At 35.0% G+C, this 24,716-nt stretch overlaps 1 protein-coding gene across 1 annotated transcript; it reads right to left on the bottom strand.

Annotated features, from left to right (window-relative positions):
* Positions 1–752: 752 nt before the first annotated feature.
* On the bottom strand, positions 753–23,873 carry LOC117337943 (sodium-dependent dopamine transporter-like). Its single transcript, XM_033899102.1, has 14 exons — positions 23,496–23,873; positions 18,578–18,777; positions 18,114–18,245; positions 17,409–17,754; positions 16,986–17,118; positions 16,334–16,468; positions 16,037–16,140; positions 15,470–15,594; positions 15,256–15,368; positions 14,743–14,874; positions 11,846–11,945; positions 11,387–11,487; positions 10,781–10,948; positions 753–1,203 (listed from the first exon to the last, which is right to left on the bottom strand). Exons 1-14 carry the CDS (start codon positions 23,579–23,581, stop codon positions 1,072–1,074), a joined length of 2,007 nt encoding a protein of 668 aa, XP_033754993.1. The 5' UTR covers positions 23,582–23,873; the 3' UTR covers positions 753–1,071.
* Positions 23,874–24,716: the final 843 nt, after the last annotated feature.

Genomic DNA, 24,716 nt, shown 5'->3' with positions numbered 1-24,716 from the left:
GTAAATGTATGTCAATATTCTAACTACGTAAGTATTCGTAGAGGTAGATCGTACGCAAAACACTGTATATAGTACACTGTGCATGTGTGTCTTACACTCTCCACTGTGTGTGTCGTACACTCGTCACTGTGTGTGTGTGTGTTTGTGTGTGTGTGTGTGTGTGTGTGTGTGTGTGTGTGTGTGTCGTACACTCGTCACTGTATATATGTGTCGTACACTCGTCACTGTATATATGTCGTACACTCGTCACTGTGTATATGTGTCGTACACTCGTCACTGTATATATGTGTCGTACACTCGTCACTGTATATATGTCGTACACTCGTCACTGTGTATGTGTCGTACACTCGTCACTGTATGTGTATATCGTACACTCGTCACTGTATGTGTGTCGTACACTCGTCACTGCGTGTGTGTGTCGTACACTCGTTACTGTGTGTGTGTGTCTGTGTGTCGTACACTCGTCACTGTGTATGTGTCGTACACTCGTCACTGTGTATGTGTGTCGTACACTCGTCACTGCGTGTGTGTGTCGTACACTCGTAACTGTGTATATGTGTCGTACACTCGTCACTGTATGTATATGTCGTACACTTGTCACTGTGTATGTGTCGTACACTCGTCACTGTATGTGTCGTACACTCGTCACTGTGTATGTGTCGTACACTCGTCACTGTATGTGTGTCGTACACTCGTCACTGCGTGTGTGTGTCGTACACTCGTAACTGTATGTATGTGTAGTACACTCGTCACTGCGTGTGTGTGTCGTATACTCGTAACTGTATGTATGTGTCGTACACTCGTCACTGTATATATGTGTCGTACACTCGTCACTGTATATATGTGTCGTACACTCGTCACTGTGTGTGTGTCGTACACTCGTCACTGTGTGTGTGTCGTACACTCGTCACTGTGTATGTGTCGTACACTCGTCACTGTGTATATGTGTCGTACACTCGTCACTGTATATATGTGTCGTACACTCGTCACTGTGTGTGTCGTATACTCGTCACTGTGTATGTGTCGTACACTCGTCACTGTATGATTTAACCTCTGCAGTGTAAAAGTATATCAGTGTCTCTCCCCGAGAATGTTTGTCCTCACACGGGTATGTACACTGCCTTTGATACGATACGACTCGTAAATGAAGCTCCTTTTGTTTGGTCTCCATTCATGGTTCGGATTCAACAGCACTTTAAGTCTCTGAAATAGTAAATGGCAATCACTGTCTATTGTAGCCTTTACTATTGGGAAACAATGTAACAGGGTTTATCTAAGTTGTTCGGAATATTGTGTTAGTATTTGTTTGTTTGCTGTAATACGCCATGTCCCTGTGTGTTTTCTTGCATTGTTAATTAAGCGTGTGTGTACGTTTACTTTTAGTGTCTGTCACGTGTTTGTCACATGCGCTGTTCATGTTACGTGACGTATGTATGAATAAACATGCCTCGTTTTAGTTTGAAGTCTTTGTGTGAACTTTGCCGCCAAAAATAGTCAGAACTAACTCTGATGAAGAGGACCATGGACGTGTCTATTAGCGAATCCAGCAAAAACCTTCAGGTATGTGTTATAATAGTATTTTATCAAATATAGTGTCACGGATATCATTCTTACTGAAATGTCCATATTAAAGATACACATTTAAGTCAAAATGGTCATTATTTTTTACCAAGAATACTTAAACATTTTAGTAGATCAACGCTTGAACGCTTTGATTTTCACTACACATGTAAATCTCATTTTACATGTATATTTCATTACAATTACAACGTATGTTCGGATTGTGATGTGGAATTAATGTGGAATAAATAACATTTCATTAGATTCGGCAGTGCCCTTGGCTCATTGTTGGGGTAGGTACATGTAAGTGTACTTTGATGTAATAATTGAATTATTTGTAATTGATACGATACATCTATACCATTGATTATAGAGGTACAGTACGTATCGTGTTTACAAACCAAAAGAATTATCCGTGAAATTTATTGTAAGTGTCATTGTATTTAATGAAAGTCTATGTATATCGTAAACGGTGAGCATTGTTCATTCATGCTATTTAACTAAATGAAATTATTGTTTCATTGTAGGGTATATAAGTATATCGCCATGCAAGTATATTGGAATAAAACCAATAGCAACCACATCTAACACTATTAAACGATAGACGTATGTCTATAAACACCACGTATACTTACCTTGGTTGGTGATCCCCAATACTTTACTGTATAAACACCACGTATACTTACCTTGGTTTGTGGTCCCCAATACTCTACTGTATAAACACCACGTATGCCTACCTTGGTTGGTGATCCCCGATACTTTATTGTATAAACACCACGTATACTTACCTTGGTTGGTGATCCCCTATACTTTACTGTATAAACACCACGTATACTTACCTTGGTTGGTGATCCCCAATACTCTACTGTATAAACACCACGTATACTTACCATGGTTGGTGATCCCCAATACTCTACTGTATAAACACCACGTATACTTACCTTGGTTGGTGATCCCCAATACTTTATTGTATAAACACCACGTATACTTACCTTGGTTGTGATCCCCAATACTTTACTGTATAAACACCACGTATACTTACCTTGGTTGGTGATCCCTAATACTTTACTGTATAAACACCACGTATACTTACCTTGGTTGGTGATCTCCAATACTTTACTTTATAAACACCACGTATACTTACCTTGGTTGGTGATCCCCAATACTCTACTGTATAAACACCACGTATACTTACCTTGGTTGGTGATCCCCAATACTCTACTGTATAAACACCACGTATACTTACCTTGGTTGGTGGTCCCCAATACTCTACTGTATAAACACCACGTATACTTACCTTGGTTACCTTGGATGATGAGTAGTGTTCAGCCAGGTGTCTACACACATGAAAAATCTGGGAGAGGAAATTTGCTGGTTTTTATCTAAAATGTAGGGTCATTAACATTATAAACTGTTGAAAATGCTGTGTAAGTGCTGGATTAGCATCCTGTTCGGTATTATTCTGGAAAAATTCGGGAATTATCCGGGAAAATGAACTTTTGTTGTGATTTGAAAATCTTACTCTGAGGACTTGAACTCACCAATATGGCTGCACTGGACAATACAGGTATGTCTACATCCAAAGTTTTAGCAGAGTGTAGGGAAACATTATTTAGTGAAACTGATGTCAGTACTGAAACCACAACAATGAAAAACACGATCAATTCTATTTTTGAAATGTTTACTGAAGTGAAATCAAGACTGTCTAAAATTGAGGAAAATACCAGCACTCTCGAGGAGATTAACACAAAACTCAGCAACCTAACTGTGAGGGTAGAAAGATCAGAAACAGATATCAGTTGTATGAAAAATAAGATAAGGGACATGGAAAGTGACATACAGGGTAACAGTGATATCATGGATCGGGTAAAGGCTGCAAATGATACAGTCGGCAGAAACGTTACAAACATGAAGAAAAGCATTGACAAATTGGAAAAAAATGAAAATGAAGTCCTAGATGAAGTTGATGAATTGCACGAAATGATAGAGGAAATGAAAGATAGGGCTACTGATGCACAGTGCAGGAGCATGAAGTATAATCTGATATTTTCAGGTATTCCAGAGAAAATTTGGGACCAAAATCAGAGTCTAGATGATGATGAAATAACATTGAAAAATTTCATTGAAAGTAAACTCAAAATTGTAAACGCCCATGACATTGCTATGGCCAACGTCCATAGAATCGGCCAACGCGACAGGCGTACCGGTACACGGCCAAGATCAATCATAGCAAAGTTTATTTACTACAAGGATTTACTGAGAGTCAAGCGGAGTGCTAAAGAACTAAAAGGGTCACATTTTGGTATAAACGAACAGTTTCCAAAGAAAATTGAAGACAAAAGGAAAATTTTATATCCGGTAGCGAAAGAAGCTAGGAAAAACGGGAAAAAAAACTGTGTTGAACAGAGATCAGCTGTACATAGATGGTGTACTATATAAGGGCCCGGATGTTCAGCCCATGGCCAGTCAGCATACGCCCACTCAACAACCGCGCTCGAAACGTAGACGGGTGATTTCAAATCAGCACGAATAGGGACGCGCCGGAGGGCAAAATATAGACACTAGTTTGGTTTCAAACGAGCCGATTAATACATATGGTGGTGGTGGAAAAAGTAACTATAATGCATGTACAATACAAATACTGTCGTTAAATGTTTGTGGCTTAGTGAGAAAAGCTCAATATCCTGAGTTTCGTGAATTTGTAAATAGTTTTGATATTTTATGTCTCTGTGAATCCAAAACTGATGATTTAGATGTCATTGATTTGCCATGTTTTAAAACTGTAATGAAAAATAGGGCAAAGTTTAAAAAAGTGAAGTCGGGTGGTATAGTTATAGCATATAAATATGACTTGGAAGATTATGTCTATGAAGTACAAAGTGATAGTCAATACGTAAGCTGGTTTAGGTTAGATGGCGCGAAGTTACAAAGTGATGATGATTTTTTATTTGGAATGGTTTATGTCCCACCCGAGAATTCTACATACTGTATTGGTGATCCATATTTGGAAATTGAAACTGAATACTTGAGGTTATCTGCTAATTACAAAAATGTGTGTTTGTTAGGAGATTTTAATGCAAGAACTGCGAGCTCTGTAGATTTTATTGATTACAATGAAATAGACGATAGAGATCAATTAACAACTGAAATCCTAAATGAAGCTACATACATGAATGTATTTGAAAATTCCGGTTTTGCTAAGAACAGAAAAAGTCAGGACTTACACAAAAATAATTTTGGGAATCGACTATTGGATTTTTGTAAATATAATGACATTTTTATCTGTAATGGTAGAGTTGGTCGTGATAGAGATATAGGTAAGTGCACCTGTAAAAGTTCTAGCGTTGTCGATTATGTCATATGTTCCTCTGAGCTCCTAAAACGCATACGTGACTTTGATGTTTTAGATTTTAGCCCTCTTATGTCAGATGCACATTGTCCCCTAACTCTTACTATAGGTGGTATGGCCAATACAGTTACCAATGATAACATTAATACACATGATACAACAGATTATACTGAACGTATTAAAAACTGGGAGACTGAGAAAATCCAACATTTTATTGAGAATATAAACGATGACAAAATTCAGAATATTATTGATACAATTAACCAATGCAGTAATACGAACGACCTAGATGTCAATACACTTATGGCAGACTGCAGTGATGTGCTTGTAAGTGCTGCTAAGTCAACTTTTGGTATATACAAATATAACCATACTAATATATGTAAAAAGCCAAAATCAAATTCTAAACCCTGGTTTGACGGTGAATGTAAGGCGGCCAGGAAGTTATTCCGACGCCATAAAGGTATGTACAGACGTCACAAAAATGATTATTCCTTCAATAAATATAAAGAATCAGAAAAATCTTACAAACATACAATGGATAAAAGTATTAATAAATTCAGAAGAGACCTCCGTCGTAAGTTGAAAGATATGAAAAGTAGTAATGCACGGGATTACTGGAAACTACTTAAAAGTTCTAATAGTACACATAAAAACAAAAAAGGTAACATATCGATTGACACGCTTTTTAATTTCTTTAAAACCTTAAATGTTGGAGTAGATGATAACATGTTTGATAATAATGATAATGATATGGGTCCTGTAAATAATGTATTAAATAGTAATATAACCAGAGAGGAGGTGGAACATGCTATTAAGCTACTGAAAAACAATAAGGCTTGCTCGGATGATCTCATCATTAATGAATATATTAAATATTCGTCCTCTAAAATGATTGATCTCTATGTTATATTATTTGATGTTATTTTTAGCACAGGGAAAATCCCTGAAAGCTGGCTTCGAGGCTCTATTGTACCTATTTATAAAAATAAGGGTTCTCCCTCAGACCCTAAAAATTATAGGCCGATTACTATTGTAAGTTGCATCGGCAAACTATTCACAAGTATTTTAAATGCAAGACTATTAAAGTATTCCGACGAAGTTAATCTAATATGTGAAAACCAAGCTGGATTTCGCAAGAAGTATTCAACTATAGATAATATTTTTGTGCTGTATTCCCTAATTAGTCTTACTAATATGATGAAAAAGAAGCTGTACTGTATTTTCATTGATTTTGAAAAGGCCTTTGACAAAGTTTGGAGAAATGGTCTGTGGAACAAAATGTTGTTAAATCATATAAATGGCAAAATGTATACAATTATTTACAATATGTATCAAGGTATTAAATCTAACATATCATTTAATGGTCAGAATTCTGCATTCTTCGCATGCAATAATGGATTGAGGCAAGGGGAAAACTTGTCTCCTTTTTTATTTAGTTTATATTTGAATGACCTTGAGGAGTTTATGACTAGAAATAATGTTACCGGTTTACAGTGCCTGACAAACCAACTTGAAGTTGATTTACATATGTATATTAAACTATTTATTTTGTTGTATGCTGACGATACAATCTTATTTTCTGACACCCCAGAAGACCTGCAAATGCAGCTAAATGTTTTTAGTGAATATTGTAAAATATGGAGACTGAAAGTTAACAGTGAGAAAACAAAATGTATGATATTCAGTAAAGGTCGTCTAAATAACAGATTACAATTCAAATTTGATACTGAAGACATAGAAATTGTCCAAAGTTTTTCATACCTGGGCACTGTTTTTTCACGCACAGGTTCTTTTAATGAAGCTAAAAATTACAATGTTAAAAAAGCAACAATTGCTATGTATGATGTTTTAAAGAAAGGAAGGTTATATAACCTATCTGTTCAGTGTATATATGATCTGTATGATAAAATTGTAAAACCTATATTGTTATACGGATGTGAGATTTGGGGTTTTACAAATCTACAAGTCATTGAGAGAGCGCACTTAAAGTTTTGTAAGTTATTATTAGGGGTCAAACGAAGTACACCAACGTCTATGGTTTATGGTGAACTTGGAGCTTATCCTTTGAATATCTCAGTTAAGACGAGAATGTTGACCTATTGGTCTCAATTGATTAATTCAAAAGAAAACAAACTAAATGTAATAACTTATAAACTGTTATGTCTAAACCAATACCGTAATAATAATGTTCCCTATATACGTTATATACAACAATTATTAGATGAATGTGGTATTAGCTATGTGTGGAATATCCAGTATATCCAGGAATTAGATACTTCTTGGATAAAGTCATATGTAAAACAAACACTCCATGATCAGTTTATACAGCAGTGGGATAATGATGTATTTAATTCTTCTAAGTCTGGTTGTTACAGAATTTTTAAAAACAAATTTGGTTTTGAATGCTATCTAGACGTTCTTACAGATAAAGAAAGAAATACTTTTTGTAAGTTCAGAACTACAAATCATAGACTGATTATTGAAACTGGAAGGTGGAATAATATTGAACGCCACGAAAGAATATGTACTTTTTGTAATAGTCAACAAATAGGAGATGAATTCCATTATCTGCTAGAATGCCAGTCATTAGCTGCGCATAGAAAATTATATCTAAATAAATATTATTATACAAGGCCGAACATATTAAAATTTAGAGATCTTATGAACTCAAACCACGTAAATACATTGAAAAAACTCTGTAAATTCATTAGTATTATCTTTAGCAATGTGTCCTCCATAGCATGATGTTACACATCATGTTCATCTTGACTTGATCTTTTTTTTTTTTTTTTTTTTTTTTGTCGTTTTGTTGATTTGAAATTATATAAAATGGTATCATGCGTAACGATATGGTTAAATATCAGATGTTTTGATAAACTAATTGATACAGTCTGCGTGTGCATACTTTATACACTGGCTGAACAACTGTATATAATTTTTGTATTGTGTAAATATGTTTTCTCTGTACTGTTATGTATGGTTAAAGAGAAATAAATTGAATTGAAAAATTGAATTGGTTGGTGGTCCCCAATACTCTACTGTATAAACACCACGTATACTTACCTTGGTTGGTGATCCCCAATACTCTACTGTATAAACACCACGTATACTTACCTTGGTTGGTGATCCCCAATACTCTACTGTATAAACACCACGTATACTTACCTTGGTTGGTGATCCCCAATACTCTACTGTATAAACACCACGTATACTTACCTTGGTTGGTGATCCCCAATACTTTACTGTATAAACACCACGTATACTTACCTTGGTTGGTGATCCCCAATACTTTACTGTATAAAAACCACGTATACTTACCTTGGTTGGTGATCCCCAATACTTTACTGTATAAACACCACGTATACTTACCTTGGTTGGTGATCCCCAATACTCTACTGTATAAAAACCACGTATACTTACCTTGGTTGGTGATCCCCAATACTTTACTGTATAAACACCACGTATACTTACCTTGGTTGGTGACCCCCAATACTCTACTGTATAAACACCACGTATACTTACCTTGGTTGGTGATCCCCAATACTTTATTGTATAAACACCACGTATACTTACCTTGGTTGTGATCCCCAATACTTTATTGTATAAACACCACGTATAATTACCTTGGTTGGTGATCCCTAATACTTTACTGTATAAACACCACGTATACTTACCTTGGTTGGTGATCCCCAATACTCTACTGTATAAAAACCACGTATACTTACCTTGGTTGGTGATCCCCAATACTTTACTGTATAAACACCACGTATACTTACCTTGGTTGGTGACCCCCAATACTCTACTGTATAAACACCACGTATACTTACCTTGGTTGGTGGTCCCCAATACTCTACTGTATAAACACCACGTATACTCACCTTGGTTGGTGATCCCCAATACTTTACTGTATAAACACCACGTATACTCACCTTGGTTGGTGATCCCCAATACTTTACTGTATAAACACCACGTATACTTACCATGGTTGGTGATCCCCAATACTTTACTGTATAAACACCACGTATACCTACCTTGGTTGGTGATCCCCAATACTCTACTGTATAAACACCACGTATACTTACCTTGGTTGGTGATCCCCAATACTTTACTGTATAAACACCACGTATACTTACCTTGGTTGGTGATCCCCAATACTTTACTGTATCAACACCACGTATACTTACCTTGGTTGGTGATCCCCAATACTCTACTGTATAAACACCACGTATACTTACCTTGGTTGGTGATCCCCAATACTCTACTGTATAAACACCACGTATACTTACCATGGTTGGTGATCTCCAATACTTTACTGTATCAACACCACGTATACTTACCTTGGTTGGTGATCCTCTATACTTTACTGTATAAACACCACGTATACTTACCTTGGTTGGTGATCCCCAATACTTTACTGTATCAACACCACGTATACTTACCTTGGTTGGTGATCCCCTATACTTTACTGTATCAACACCACGTATACTTACCTTGGTTGGTGATCCCCAATACTTTACTGTATCAACACCACGTATACTTACCTTGGTTGGTGATCCCCAATACTCTACTGTATCAACACCACGTATACTTACCTTGGTTGGTAATCCCCTATACTCTACTGTATAAACACCACGTAAACTTACCTTGGTTGGTGATCCCCTATACTCTACTGTATAAACACCACGTATACCTACCTTGGTTGGTGATCCCCAATACTCTACTATATCAACACCACGTATACTTACCATGGTTGGTGATCCCCAATACTTTACTGTATAAACACCACGTATACTTACCATGGTTGGTGATCCCCAATACCTTACTGTATAAACACCACGTATACTTACCTTGGTTGGTGATCCCCAATACTTTACTGTATAAACATCACGTATACTTACCTTGGTTGGTGATCCCCAATACTTTACTGTATCAACACCACGTATACTTACCTTGGTTGGTGATCCCCTATACTTTACTGTATAAACACCACGTATACTTACCTTGGTTGGTGATCCCCTATACTTTACTGTATAAACACCACGTATACTTACCTTGGTTGGTGATCCCCAATACTTTACTGTATAAACACCACGTATACTTACCTTGGTTGGTGATCCCCAATACTTTACTTTATAAACACCACGTATACTTACCTTGGTTGGTGATCCCCAATACTTTACTGTATAAACACCACGTATACTTACCTTGGTTGGTGACCCCCAATACTTTACTGTTTAAACACCACGTATACTTACCTCGGTTGGTGATCCCCAATACTTTACTGTATAAACACCACGTATACTTACCTTGGTTGGTGATCCCCAATACTTTACTGTATAAACACCACGTATACTTACCTAGGTTGGTGATCCCCAATACTTTACTGTATAAACACCACGTATACTTACCTTGGTTGGTGACCCCCAATACTTTACTGTTTAAACACCACGTATACCTACCTTGGTTGGTGATCCCCAATACTTTACTGTATAAACACCACGTATACTTACCTTGGTTGGTGACCCCCAATACTCTACTGTATAAACACCACGTATACTTACCTTGGTTGGTGATCCCCAATACTCTACTGTATAAACACCACGTATACTTACCTTGGTTGGTGATCCCCAATACTCTACTGTATAAACACCACGTATACTTACCTTGGTTGGTGATCCCCAGTACTTTACTGTATAAACACCACGTATACTTACCTTGGTTGGTGATCCCCAATACTTTACTGTATAAACACCACGTATACTTACCTTGGTTGTGATCCCTAATGCTCTACTGTATAAACACCACGTATACTTACCTTGGTTGGTGATCCCCAATACTTTACTGTATAAAAACCACGTTTTTACTTACCTTGGTTGGTGATCCTGATGTTCTATACAGACCATGGAGAGCCATTATCGGGAGAGGAACCACTGACACCAATCCTATCACCACTCCGAGAACTTTGGCGTATTGGGGAAACTCGTACCCATTATGTACTGGTGGTTTGAAGGCGAGAATGGTTCCCAACAGTGAAATCTATAAATAGATAGGGGCGTGCACATTGAAGGACTAACGGACAAGATTAATTTCAATAAAATATTCGCCATGTAAAGATTGTTATGTACTTAAAAATGTTCAGCTGAATTAGGTTGAAAATGAGAAATATCGGTATCGGTGTTGGTATATCAAAAAGTGATAATTTCGTTATAACTGTTTCATTAATTCGATACTCATTCTTCTTTCATATTGTATATTACATGGTGCGACTATAAAACAAGCTCTATAACCCAATAGTGTAGGACATTCTGTAAACCTAACCCGATATAATCTGTTCGATCGAAAATTTCTGCGAATCGTCATCCGACAGTAAAGGCTTCTGAACATCATAGAATATACAACATCAGACATTTAATAACTCTATGACAACAATAAAACAAGACACTGTGCCATTAGGATGAGTACGGAATCACTTACAAACAGGGCTATAGGGGAGATAATACACCAGGATACCCGGATGATGGGATGTACAGTCCTACCCGTCATCATCTCGACGTCACGACTAAACCGCTCGGCACCTGTAACAATCAGTTATCAGTCGTAGGCTATCCAAACAATTATTTACAACATTTCACATATATGGATAACACAAGTTACGCCTAGTGAGTTGAAGACACTGATTATCACAGAATACATCTGGTGAGAACCAGCGATAGGTTAACAATGATCGGTACAGAGTATGAATAGTGTTTTAAATGATACTGATAACTTCTTATGTGTAAAAGTTATGAAACCTCCAGTATGGCCTGTCGTCTGTCACAATGCGTATACTGTTACCATGGAGAATGACGCTCGCACGCACGCACGCACGCACGCACGCACGCACACACACACACACACAGACAGACAGACAGACAGGCAATGAGGAAGACTCACCGTAGAACCAGCCGACCACGAGGCACTCACAGACGGCGATAAGAAAGAAGCAGTAAGCTGTGGCGTACCAGTCTACTAACACGAATATATACATCCCCGCCTACAACATATCATCATACTACAATATATTACCATACTACAATATATTACCATACTACAATATATTACCATACTACAATATATCATACTACAATATATCATCATACTACAATATATTACCATAATACAGCATATCATCATACTACAATATATCATCATACTACAATACATCATACTACAACATATCATACTACAACATATCATACTACAACATATCATCATACTACAATATATCATTATACTACAATATATCATCATACTACAACATATCATCATACTACAATATATCATCATACTACAATATATCATCATACTACAACATATCATCATACTACAATATATTACCATACTACAATATATCATACTACAACATATCATCATACTACAATGTATTACCATACTACAACATATCATACTACAACATATCATCATACTACAATATATCATCATACTACAACATATCATCCTACTACAACATATCATCATAATACAACATATCATACTACAACATATCATCATACTACAACATATCATCATACTACAATATATTACCATACTACAGTATATCATCATACTACAATATATTACCATACTACAGTATATCATCATACTACAATATATTACCATACTACAGTATATCATCATACTACAATATATTACCATACTACAACATATCATCATACTACAATATATTACCATACTACAGTATATCATCATACTACAATATATTACCATACTACAGTATATCATCATACTACAATATATTACCATACTACAACATATCATCATACTACAATATATTACCATACTACAGTATATCATCATACTACAATATATTACCATACTACAGTATATCATCATACTACAATATATTACCATACTACAACATATCATCATACTACAACATATTACCATACTACAACATATCATCATACTACAGTATATCATCATACTACAACATATCATCATACTACAACATATTACCATACTACAATATATTACCATACTACAACATATCATCTTACTACAATATATTACCATACTACAACATATCATCATACTACAGTATATCATCATACTACAACATATCATCATACTACAACATATTACCATACTACAATATATTACCATACTACAACATATCATCTTACTACAATATATTACCATACTACAACATATCATCATACTAAAACATATCATCATACTCCAACATATTACCATACTACAGTATATCATCATACTACAGTATATCATCATACTACAACATATTACCATACTACAGTATATCATCATACTACAATATATTACCATACTACAGTATATCATCATACTACAATATATTACCATACTACAATATATTACCATACTACAATATATTACCATACTACAACATATTACCATACTAAAACATATTACCATGTAAGGATTCTATATCAATACAAAATACAATTTATATATTACTACAACATTTTACCATGAGCGGCTTCCATAACAGTACAAAATATATGATACAACAACATATCACCATACTATAACTACAAAAAATAGCAATACTACAACATAGTACTATATATAGCTTCAATAACTACACAAAGTATATAATACCACAATATATTACCATGTACAAGTTGTACAACTTACGTAACTTTATAAAATACATAATATTACAGCAAATTACCATGTACAGTTTCTATAATTACACAAAATAAATAATACTACAGCAAAACATCATGTACGGCTTCCATAACCATACAAAATATTTCATACATCAACATAGTACCATGTACGGCTTCCATAATTAAATAAATACATAACACTACAACATTCATTTGTCAGAATAACGAATACTAGCATTTGATACGGACTCGTCAGTGATGTTAGAAGTCAGAATATATATTGAATCACGTCCTTCTGGGACTCGTCAGTGATGTTAGAAGTCAGAGTATATATTAGTGACGTCCTTATGGGACTCGTCAGTGATGTTAGAAGTCAGGGTATATATTAGTGACGTCCTTCTGGGACTCGTCAGTGATGTTAGAAGTCAGGGTATATATTAGTGACGTCCTTCTCGGACTCGTCAGTGATGTTAGAAATCAGGGTATATATTGGTAACGTCCTTCTCGGACTCGTCAGTGATGTTAGAAATCAGGGTATATATTGGTAACGTCCTTCTCGGACTCGTCAGTGATGCTAGAAGTCAGAGGCCAACTTGATTTGCACTCTTCTCGGAAGAGAAGCCTTCTCAGAAGATCGCATTCCGTTAAATGTTACTCAAGTAAACCGGAGGAACATAACCCAAAACAAACAAGTTTTTTTTTAGTTTTCTAAAACACTATGACACAAACATGTGCATGTATGTGTCACAAATCCTTCTCTAGTGAAACTCATCACTCGCACACTTAAACATGGTCGCCGCAATCTTGGAAGATAAATCTTCCAGCTTCGAGACGGAAGAGGTAGAAGATCTTCCAGAGGAAGAAGATCTACAAATAGAGTGACTGGAAGTTATAAACTAGAAGGAGAAGAGTGCAAATCGAGTTGGGTTTTGAGGGTATATAATTTTACATCCTTCTCGGACCTCGTCAGTGACGCTAGAAGTCAAGGTATATTTTGTTCACGTCTTTCTTGGAACTCATCAGTGATACTATAAGTATGGGTATATAATGGTGACGTTATTCTCGGACTCAATGATGACTGCAATACAGGTATATATTGGTTATTGGACTGTGTAGCGATTTTCCCTCCATACAAATTAGATTAGAAATGATGTATTTATCTTTGGGTAGCCTAGTACTTACAGGTGTAGCAAATACAAGACTAAGTATGGAAAAGATGCAGAATACAGCAACCAGGAGTAGGTTTCTCCTCTTCCCCAGGGTATCGGGATAAATATCTCTTAATCCTCCCAACACCGTCTCCAGCTGAGCGAACTGCGGGATACATAAATTCAATTAATGTCCGATACGCAATGCATGAGTTAGAGAATACCGACATACAGCTCCGAAATAGGTATTGTTTGGGGACGATTATGTTTATTCACATTTAATGATCAATTGCATTACATTAAATTGCGGTATATTCCACATATGTGTATGTATGTATATATACGTTATTGACGATGAAAAACCAGTCATTTGAATAAGTATGCATATACATTGATAATATTTCTACCATTGTACCATTCAAATTCTGATTATATTCACTATTTATATATATATTTATACTAGAAAACAAAGCTATCAAAACGATGAAATTGATTCCATGTAGATTAATTACATTTTCTGTTTCATTGAAAAGCGCAAGAAAAATACCTGACTGTCGAGACCCACAGCGATAAGCATGACAAAGAAGAGCACTGCCCACAGGTTCGGAAGGGGCAGACGCGATATGGCCTCGGGGTATACTTGGAATACAAGGCCCGGTCCTGAGAAGGCAATATTGTTTTAGTCATCTGTTATGGGGTGTCATGGCGCCGTCATAATAATAAGGCTTCATACATTACGCGCGTATGATAACAGTACTCACCTGATTCTGCAACCTGTTCTATGGTGAGTCCAGACTCATGAGCCAGAAATCCAAGGATACTGAACACGACGAACCCACAAAAGAAATTGCTGAATGTGTCCATGATGGAGACCAGTACTGCGTCGCTGTAACGGATAGGGGTATATCAGGGTTGTAAACAACACAAGCCGTAGGAAATCTACTTTATCCAACAGGCATCATATTATATGTTATTATAATGTAAACATATTGTAAACTTTATCTGTTTTACAAAATTAAAAAGGTTATATCTACTAATATCAATCACCCGTGTTGGCCCGAATGGAAGCGCGCGAGCGGTCTTGCTTTGGAAGGAAACCGACGTGCCCGCAAAAAACCCACATGTGTGAACATGTGACCGAATACTTGTTCACGTCAAATCAGGTAACCAAACCCCGGCCGGCTTGGAGAAAGCAGCTGTGTTACCACTGTGCCACCCGACCTACACTGATATTATAACATAATAGTTTCCATGTATGAATACACGACGTTTAGATATTTATGTCAGCTTGTGGTTGTTTTCTATTTATGTTTGGAGTATGGTCTTACTTGAGGCAGTTGTTGGTGAACTTGTTGTAGCTAGCCATTGTGATGACACCTCCCCAGGCGGGACCCAGCGAGAAAAATACCTGCAGCGCAGCCTCGAACCACACCTAACATATGAAACTAAGATTATTACTGGTCAGGAAGGAAGGTCTAGTATAGCTTTATTTCAAAATTATCTAAATATGAAATTAATGGAGTGATAAAAACATTGACAAGAGAACATAACTGAATTGTGTCGGTGAAGAAACGAATATGGAACCATATCTAATTCTCAGCGTGTATTTCAAATAAAAAGTTTACCTGGAAATTCAGTAGCTTGGAGAAATCTGGTTTTATAAAATAGAGTACACCTGCGAGGGATCCCTCTAGTGTCAGACTGCGGACCAGTAATACCAGCAGGAGGAGATAAGGCAGAATGGCAGTCACGTACGCCACCTGGCGGGAAAATATATGCAGATTCGTAGCCATTTTATTATTTAGTATTTGAATTTGTGCATATTATATGTTCAATTGTAACATTTGCATTCAATGGACAATACTATCGAAGCAATCCAATCCCTTCTTTCCATGTCTGTATAACGGCATGTTTCCATGTTCATTAAGTGAATGAAATGCCTTCTTAAACTCTGTCAGAATGATAAAATTGGTGAAGATAACAGTGCATGCCTCTTTGTTTTAATCATTTTATCAGGCGATTATTGTGGATTGAGTAACTGTTTCACAATAATACCTTCTTGCTCTTTGTTACGGCTCCTTGACACAATAACCTTTGTTTTGCTCTTAACGACTGTAGCACGGGTCTTAACAGCGTTGTGGTACCGTTTGATTCAGCATCAAAATCCATATACACAGAATGATAGTAGAGTTCTAACTGATAACAACAAATATCACGAGCAATTGAAAAATGGTTATAATGTTGATAATTAAAACATAATCAAACCATGTCACTTACCTTACCGGCAGAGCGTACCCCTCTCACAACACACAGGAACGAAATGGCGGCGGCCAGGAAGATGGTCAGTACCAGATGCCACTGTGGACCCCCGACCTGGTCTATTCCAGGAGACATACCCAGGATACAGTACCTTCCGACCAGAAAACAGATAATCAACTACCAAATACCATCAATACTAACCAAGTTAACGAGAAAAAAATGGGTACGCATGAAAATAAGACAAGGTAGGAAGATGGTTTGTACTGTTTTACATAGTTATGTTTTCGAGGAACAATATATTAAGAAGTAATTAGCAGAAAAGTAATTTCATTTCCAGAATACCAGGAACGGTAATCAACAGAATAACATGTCATATTACGACTATTCTCGTGTAGAAGATATTCTACAGCCTGAATTACCAAAACCATCCAATAAACGTACCTCCAGAACTCTGAAGCGGCCGTCGTTAGGACGCGAGTCTCATTTAACATCGTGTTAATGCCAGTAGTATTGAGGATCACCGTTTTATTGGTCAATGAGATGTTATATATGCTCTGATTGGTCAGTGACATATTAGATATGCTCTGATTGGTCAGTGACATGTTGTGTATGATGGGGGAATTAGATCGTAGAACCACACAGTCAGGGGAGTTCCAGTCATTGTCACAGGACGCCCATGGCTGGGTCGGGTAGAACGAGTAGAACAGGTAACACAAGACCCATGCTACTACCAGATTATAGTACCACGTGACTATGAATGACAGAATCACCATACAAACACCTAAACCTGCAAATAAAAATAAAATATTATAACAAAAAATAATTTGTTCAACGGCAGAATATATATTTTGATCCTTTCGAAATTCTATTTTTCTATCAATGACAAACTATAGATCAAAATCCGTATAAGGACAAAATATCAAATATTTGGCCTAGACAAAATCTTGACGACTAGATCGATCAGTGTATTATTCATTTGTCGCCTCCCTCACATCTTTAGATTTAATTCAATTGATGGTGAATTCAATATCTTTGTATGAACTGATAAGGATGTATGTGTCATTATTTACTTTTTCATTGTCATAGCAATGCTAACATCGTGGCCTGCCATGTCGGAGCGTCGTCAACTATACCAGTGATACCTACCTTTAAACAGGGGGCATATGCACCAAACCACGAGGGGACTTTTCCCCGAGAACTGCCCGAGACATAGCTCCATAAAGTACAGAGGAAATCCACACACAGCCACAAAGAAGAAGAATGGTATCAAAAACGCACCTACAACAATAGGTTATCAATATATAACGCGGATTTTTAAGATTAAAGATAATTTAAGTGCTTCAAATTTGTGCTGAAACATTAAAAGGAAAAACTGAGGCTGATCATCTGTATTGTTCAATTACTGACCTTCAGTGACAGGTACCACTATAAACGATCGTATGAAAAATATCGAAACTAATTTGTGTTTTTTTTCGAAGATCAAAATGTTCAGAAATTGGTTATTTTTTAATCTACAGCCTATTGTAGCTTCCCTCGGTCATAAAATTGGTAATATATTCGTTTAGAAAACGTCGTCAATGTTCTTCAGGTCAATGTCACATGTTACTCACCCCCTCCGTTCCTCATACATAAGTAAGGAAATCTCCATAGAACTCCGAGTCCCACAGAGTAGCCAATCAGAGATAACATATATTCGGTTTTCCTCGCCCATACTTCCCGTGTGTCGCTGCTGTCTTCATGGCGGTCGTTATCGTCATGCTGTAGTGGTTTGGCCTCTACGGGGTGTTCTGTGGGACACGAGCTCATGTTCCTGTAAAAACAAATAACTACAGTCAACAAGTGTATTATTAGCGACTGTATAGACTCACCCATTAACCTGCCTTTGTGGATTTGATTCATGGTGAGTGTTCTTGATGAAGACGCTTACCCTTCATAACGCTTGGTCTTATTTTCAAGGTTATCCATACATAGAGGATATTGAATAGTTTCCCATTTAATATAACATATATTTCACGAGTATGACAGAATATCGATATTTTCACGAATGCGAAGCACGAGTGAAAAATATTGAAATATTCTGTCATACAATATCTAGCTATAGTCTAGTATACCAATATCTAGCTATAGTCTAGTATACCAATATCTATCTATAGTCTAGTATACCAATATCTAGCTATAGTCTAGTATACCAATATCTAGCTATAGTCTAGTATACCAATATCCAGCTATAGTCTAGTATACCAATATCTAGATATAGTCTATAGCTAGTATACCAATATCTAGCTATAGTCTAGTATACCAATATATAGCTATAGTCTCGTATATCAATATCTATTTACAGTCTAGTATACCAATATCTAGCTACAGTCTAGTATACCAATATCTAGCTACAGTCTAGTCCAATTAACATGTTAACATTCTACTCCAATTTTTGACAAGCGCCTTAAGCTTCACTACTTTTATGCAGTAATTTAATTTAGGAATTTGATGAAAATCCACATGAAATTCTAAACTTAGAAGTATGAATTTACTGCTACCCCACCGTAGATTAAGGTAATAAATTTCATCATTGTGTTTCTTGTTATCAATCCATATTTTTATTTTTATAGTTTTATTATTATCAATCTTTAGACCAGAAATGCTTGCAAATTTGTTTAGCTCACTTAAGGATTCTTTCAATGACTTCTTAGTTCAATCTAAAATTAGAGAGGTATTATCTGCATATTGAGAAAGGAGAAGAGGACAGTTATCTTTATACTATTTATATTCTTGTTATTTCTTAATTTGTTTGTCTAAATTTCCGCACATGATTTAAAAAATATAAGGGGCGATCGGGTCGCCCTGACGGCATCCACTTTTGATATCGAAGAATGATCAAAGATTGCCCCCTTGATTTATAGCCGACACACAGTTGTTATGAAATAGTTTTACCCAATTTCTAATATCAATACCAAAATTGAAATAAATAAGCACTTTATCAATGAAGGTCCAACTAACCGAATCAAGCGTCTTTTCAAAATCAATAGTTAACAGCATACCTGGTATATAATTTTCCTCTGCATAGTGCATGGTGTCATAAATTTATTTAGAATTTTCTCCTATAAATCTACCAGAAATAAAACAAGTCTGGTCTGTATTAATTAATTTGTCTAAAACCTTTTTCAATCTATTTAAGCATTGATGTCTTTTTTTTCAGTTTCATCAGGGTATGAAACAAATTTTGTTTGCAAACTGTATGAATCCGCGTACGCGGATTCATACAGTTTGCAAACAAAATTTGTTTTATGTACAATTTTACTGGTTTTAAATGGGATTTTTTTTCTCAAATCAATACGCAACGTCAACTGTCGTATTATGACGTCACATTTTTCGCGCCATTCTCGGAATTTCTTTCATAGAAGAATGAAAAGAATTTTTCGACCAATCACATTTGAGTATTTACCATGAAAACAAAGAAAAATTAATTATTAGCAATTGAATCGGATGCAATTTTGTATATGATATTAAGAAGACAGATAGGTCTCAAGTTTTTTTCAAAAATATTTAGGCTTATCGCCTTAAGTTAACATATGATAATTCCTTCTCTTTGTGTAATGGACAGAATTCCATGTATATAAGCATGACTTTATAACTAATGGATCTTACAATAAATATGCTTAAATATTTAGAAAAAAAAATGTCTGATAAAATCCACAGTGAACCCATCTGATCATAGGCTTTTGTTTTTTTCATATTTTTTTTTTTTTTTTTAGAGATTTTGAAGCTTCAATGAATGATATATATCCTTTCAGTGACATAGACTCATTATGATTTAGTACGGGAAAGTCATTATCAGATACAAACTGGTGAAGGTCCACATATCTACAATATTGCTGTTGCTAGAGTTCAATTTTTCGTAAAATAATATTATCTCGTCTAAAATATCCTCTTGTTTCTTAACGATTTCACCATTTTCCTTTTCTACCATTGAGATAATCTTTGATATAAAAATCCTATTTCTAAATTCAGAAAATATTGTCTTTCTTTCCCCCTTCTTCAATTTACTTTGCCTTTGATCTAATTATGTTACCTCTTATCTATGTTTGTCTAATTCTTTCCTTTTTAAGTTTATGAGATCAAAGTTAATGTCATTAGAGTTTTCAAGTTCTTCTATATCTTTCTCTAGTTTATTTTGTTGAGAGAGTAGAGATATTTTTATAGGAGGAATATGAAATTGTCTTTCCTCGAATTTCTAATAACTGAGTTCCTAAGAATAACTGGTCATTAATCTGAAACTGAATATCTTCATCTGGAATGTTATCTATACTTTGAGGATAATCAACTCACAGAGCATATTTCTTTTCTATATCTAAAATAAGCTTATGTATAGCTTCAGCATATGCTATGTCATATCATGATGAGTTAAAGTTAAATTTCCAAAGACCACATCCTCTCTTAAATTCATTTAACTTTACAGTAATAGTGGGAGCAGAATTATCTTACCTATATCTATCTAATATTAATTTTATACGTTACCTATATATGTTTCCTGACACCAGAAAAAAAGTCTAAACGATCCTTTTTAATAGGGTTTTTTCTCCTCTATAAATATCTCTTACAATCCTGATGTTTTTCTTCATATGCACAACTAAATTATTTCTATCACTTTATAACTCGCCTTAGGGTTATTTACTCTTTTATAGCTTCTATCTAATTATAGTCTAGCATACCGATATCTTATCATAGATTAGTATACAAATATCTAATTATAGTCTAGCATACCGATATCTTATCATAGATTAGTATACAAATATCTAATTATAGTCTAGCATACCGATATCTTATCATAGATTAGTATACAAATATCTAATTATAGTCTAGCATACCGATATCTTATCATAGATTAGTATACAAATATCTAATTATAGTCTAGCATACCGATATCTTATCATAGATTAGTATACAAATATCTAATTATAGTCTAGCATACCGATATCTTATCATAGATTAGTATACAAATATCTAATTATAGTCTAGCATATCGATATCTTTTCATATATTAGTATACAAATATTTAATCATAGTCTAGTATACCAATACATTATCATAGTCTAGTATATCAATATCTAGCTATAGTCTAGTATACCAATATCTAATTATAGTCTAGTATACCAATATATAATTATAGTCTAGTATACCAATATCTAATTATAGTCTAGTATACCAATATCTAATTATAGTCTAGTATACCAATATCTAATTATAATTTAGTATACCAATATCTAATTATAGCCTCTTATAATATATATAATTATAGTCTAGTATATCAATATCTAGCTATAGTCTAGTATACCAATATATAAATATAGTCTAGTATACAAATATCTTATTATAGTCTAGTATACCGATATCTAATTATAGTCAAGTATACAAATATCTTATTATAGTATAGTATACCAATATATAATTATAGTCTAGTATACCAGTATCTAATTATAGTCTAGTATGCCAATATCTAATTATAGTCTAGTATACAAATATCTAATTATAGACTAGTATACCGATATATAATTATAGTCTAGTATACCAATATCTAACTATAGTCTAGTATGCCAATATCTAATTATAGTCTAGTATACCAATATATAATTATAGTCTAGTATACAAATATCTAATTATAGTCTAGTATACCAATATCTAATTATATTCAAGTATACCAATATCTAATTATAGTCTAGTATACCAATATATAATTATAGTCTAGTATACCAGTATCTAATTATAGTCTAGTATGCCAATATCTAATTATAGTCTAGTATACAAATATCTAATTATAGACTAGTATACCGATATATAATTATAGTCTAGTATACCAATATCTAATTATAATTTAGTATACCAATATATAATTATAATTTAGTATACCGATATCTAATTATAGTCTAGTATACCAATATCTAATTATATTCAAGTATACCAATATCTAATTATAGTCTAGGCTACCGATGTCTTATTATAGTCAAGTATACCAATATCTTATTATAGTCTAGTATACCAATATCTAATTATAGTCAAGTATACCAATATCTAATTACAGTCTAGTATACCAATATCTAATTATAATTTAGTATACCAATATATAATTATAATTTAGTATACCGATATCTAATTATAGTCTAGTATACCAATATATAATTATAGCCTCGTATATCAATATCTAATCATAGATAAGTACACCAATGTCTAACCATAGCATAATATCTTATAACAATTAGAGAACTGAAAACGGAGCGTGGGATTTAGATGAATGGAACGCGCCTGTAATGTACTCTTCTGTTTTAGACCATCTTCCACTCCCCGCCGTGCGCTCGAGCGAAATACTGCCTCAGTATTACACATGAGTACACTTCAGAATATTCGCTACCGCTTTTGTTCAAAATCAACAAAAATGAAAATGGTACAAGAGCCCCAATGGGTGTAATCAAAGGAGGATAAAAAAGGACCTAGCTACACACACGATTTACATAATTTACGTCGACATTTACTTACGAAATCACAGACTTCCCTGATAATAGCACTACTCGATCTTCTTCAGGACCACTCTTCCTCACTGTAACTTCAAATATTTTGCACATATAATTCACACATACAGATACTTTTAACAAAGCACGTTAGGCTAGATGCCTATTCTATCAATATACATTGAGGTATATTGTAAAACAAATACGTTGCTAGTTCCATCAGTCGTTTATTCCATAATCTACGATTATTACTAAGTGTGTGATATGTTGTTTAGTGTGTGATTGTTACTTGGTGTGTAATGTGACAAATTCGTGCTCACACTGTAACACACACAGACACTCGTACACCAACACATTCACAGGCGCATTCGCAAACAGTGCTCATCGGCACCAGGGCAGCCTACAGCGATCACACCACAGACTGGTCCCTGTTTCTAGTACGTTAACAAAATAGAATTGACCTTTATGATCTAGATTCAAACTGTGGGGACATAAGCTAGTATTAGAATTTAGCTCATTAATCGTTTAAAACCCCGTGGTCAATCTACCCATTACCATTCAAAGGGATTTTCTACGGTGATTAAACTCTATTATGCTATAATTATGTAACGATTGTATTTAACTGTCACTAACAGATCGGCCAGTGGTTTGTATAGGGTACAGAAGGAAACATCAGCTAACACCTATCCCTGTATAACAATTATTGTAAAATAACTACAATAGTCCCTTGGTGTAAACCACAGCACAGCCAAAACCAAGCTACATCGTCAACAGAAACTACTATAAGACTCTTTCCTGTTTGTGTATGTAGGGTTATAAGACTCATTCATATGTGTGTATGTAAGATAGGGATATTCTATTCGAGAGATCACAAAATGTGGTGAAACCCGGGGCTTTTCGGGGGTTTTACCACATTTTGTGATCCCAAGAATGGAATATCACCATCCTACATACACACATAATGAAAGAGTATTTTTCTCTCAAATCATTACCAAATTTCTAGCAAAAAGTTCTTTCAACATTAAATTTCTTTTTTGACGTTTTTACCTAAAATACTTTTTACATGCCTATTGTAACAGTATAGTAGACTGGCCTACCCTACAGGTTTATCATTTGACATTAAAAAATACAAACACACACAATCACCGGGCAATGATAGGAAGTTGAATAAAAGTCATAGATTAAAATAGATTAAGAAAATGTCAAACACCACAACCGACGAAATTGGTTCCGTCTACGTCAGGGACCT

Source organism: Pecten maximus, chromosome 11 (genome assembly GCF_902652985.1).
Source record: "Pecten maximus chromosome 11, xPecMax1.1, whole genome shotgun sequence".
In the NCBI taxonomy this organism is placed as follows: domain Eukaryota; kingdom Metazoa; phylum Mollusca; class Bivalvia; order Pectinida; family Pectinidae; genus Pecten; species Pecten maximus.
Note: the sequence above shows the minus strand (reverse complement) of the source record. Positions and strands in the feature narration are given on the sequence as shown.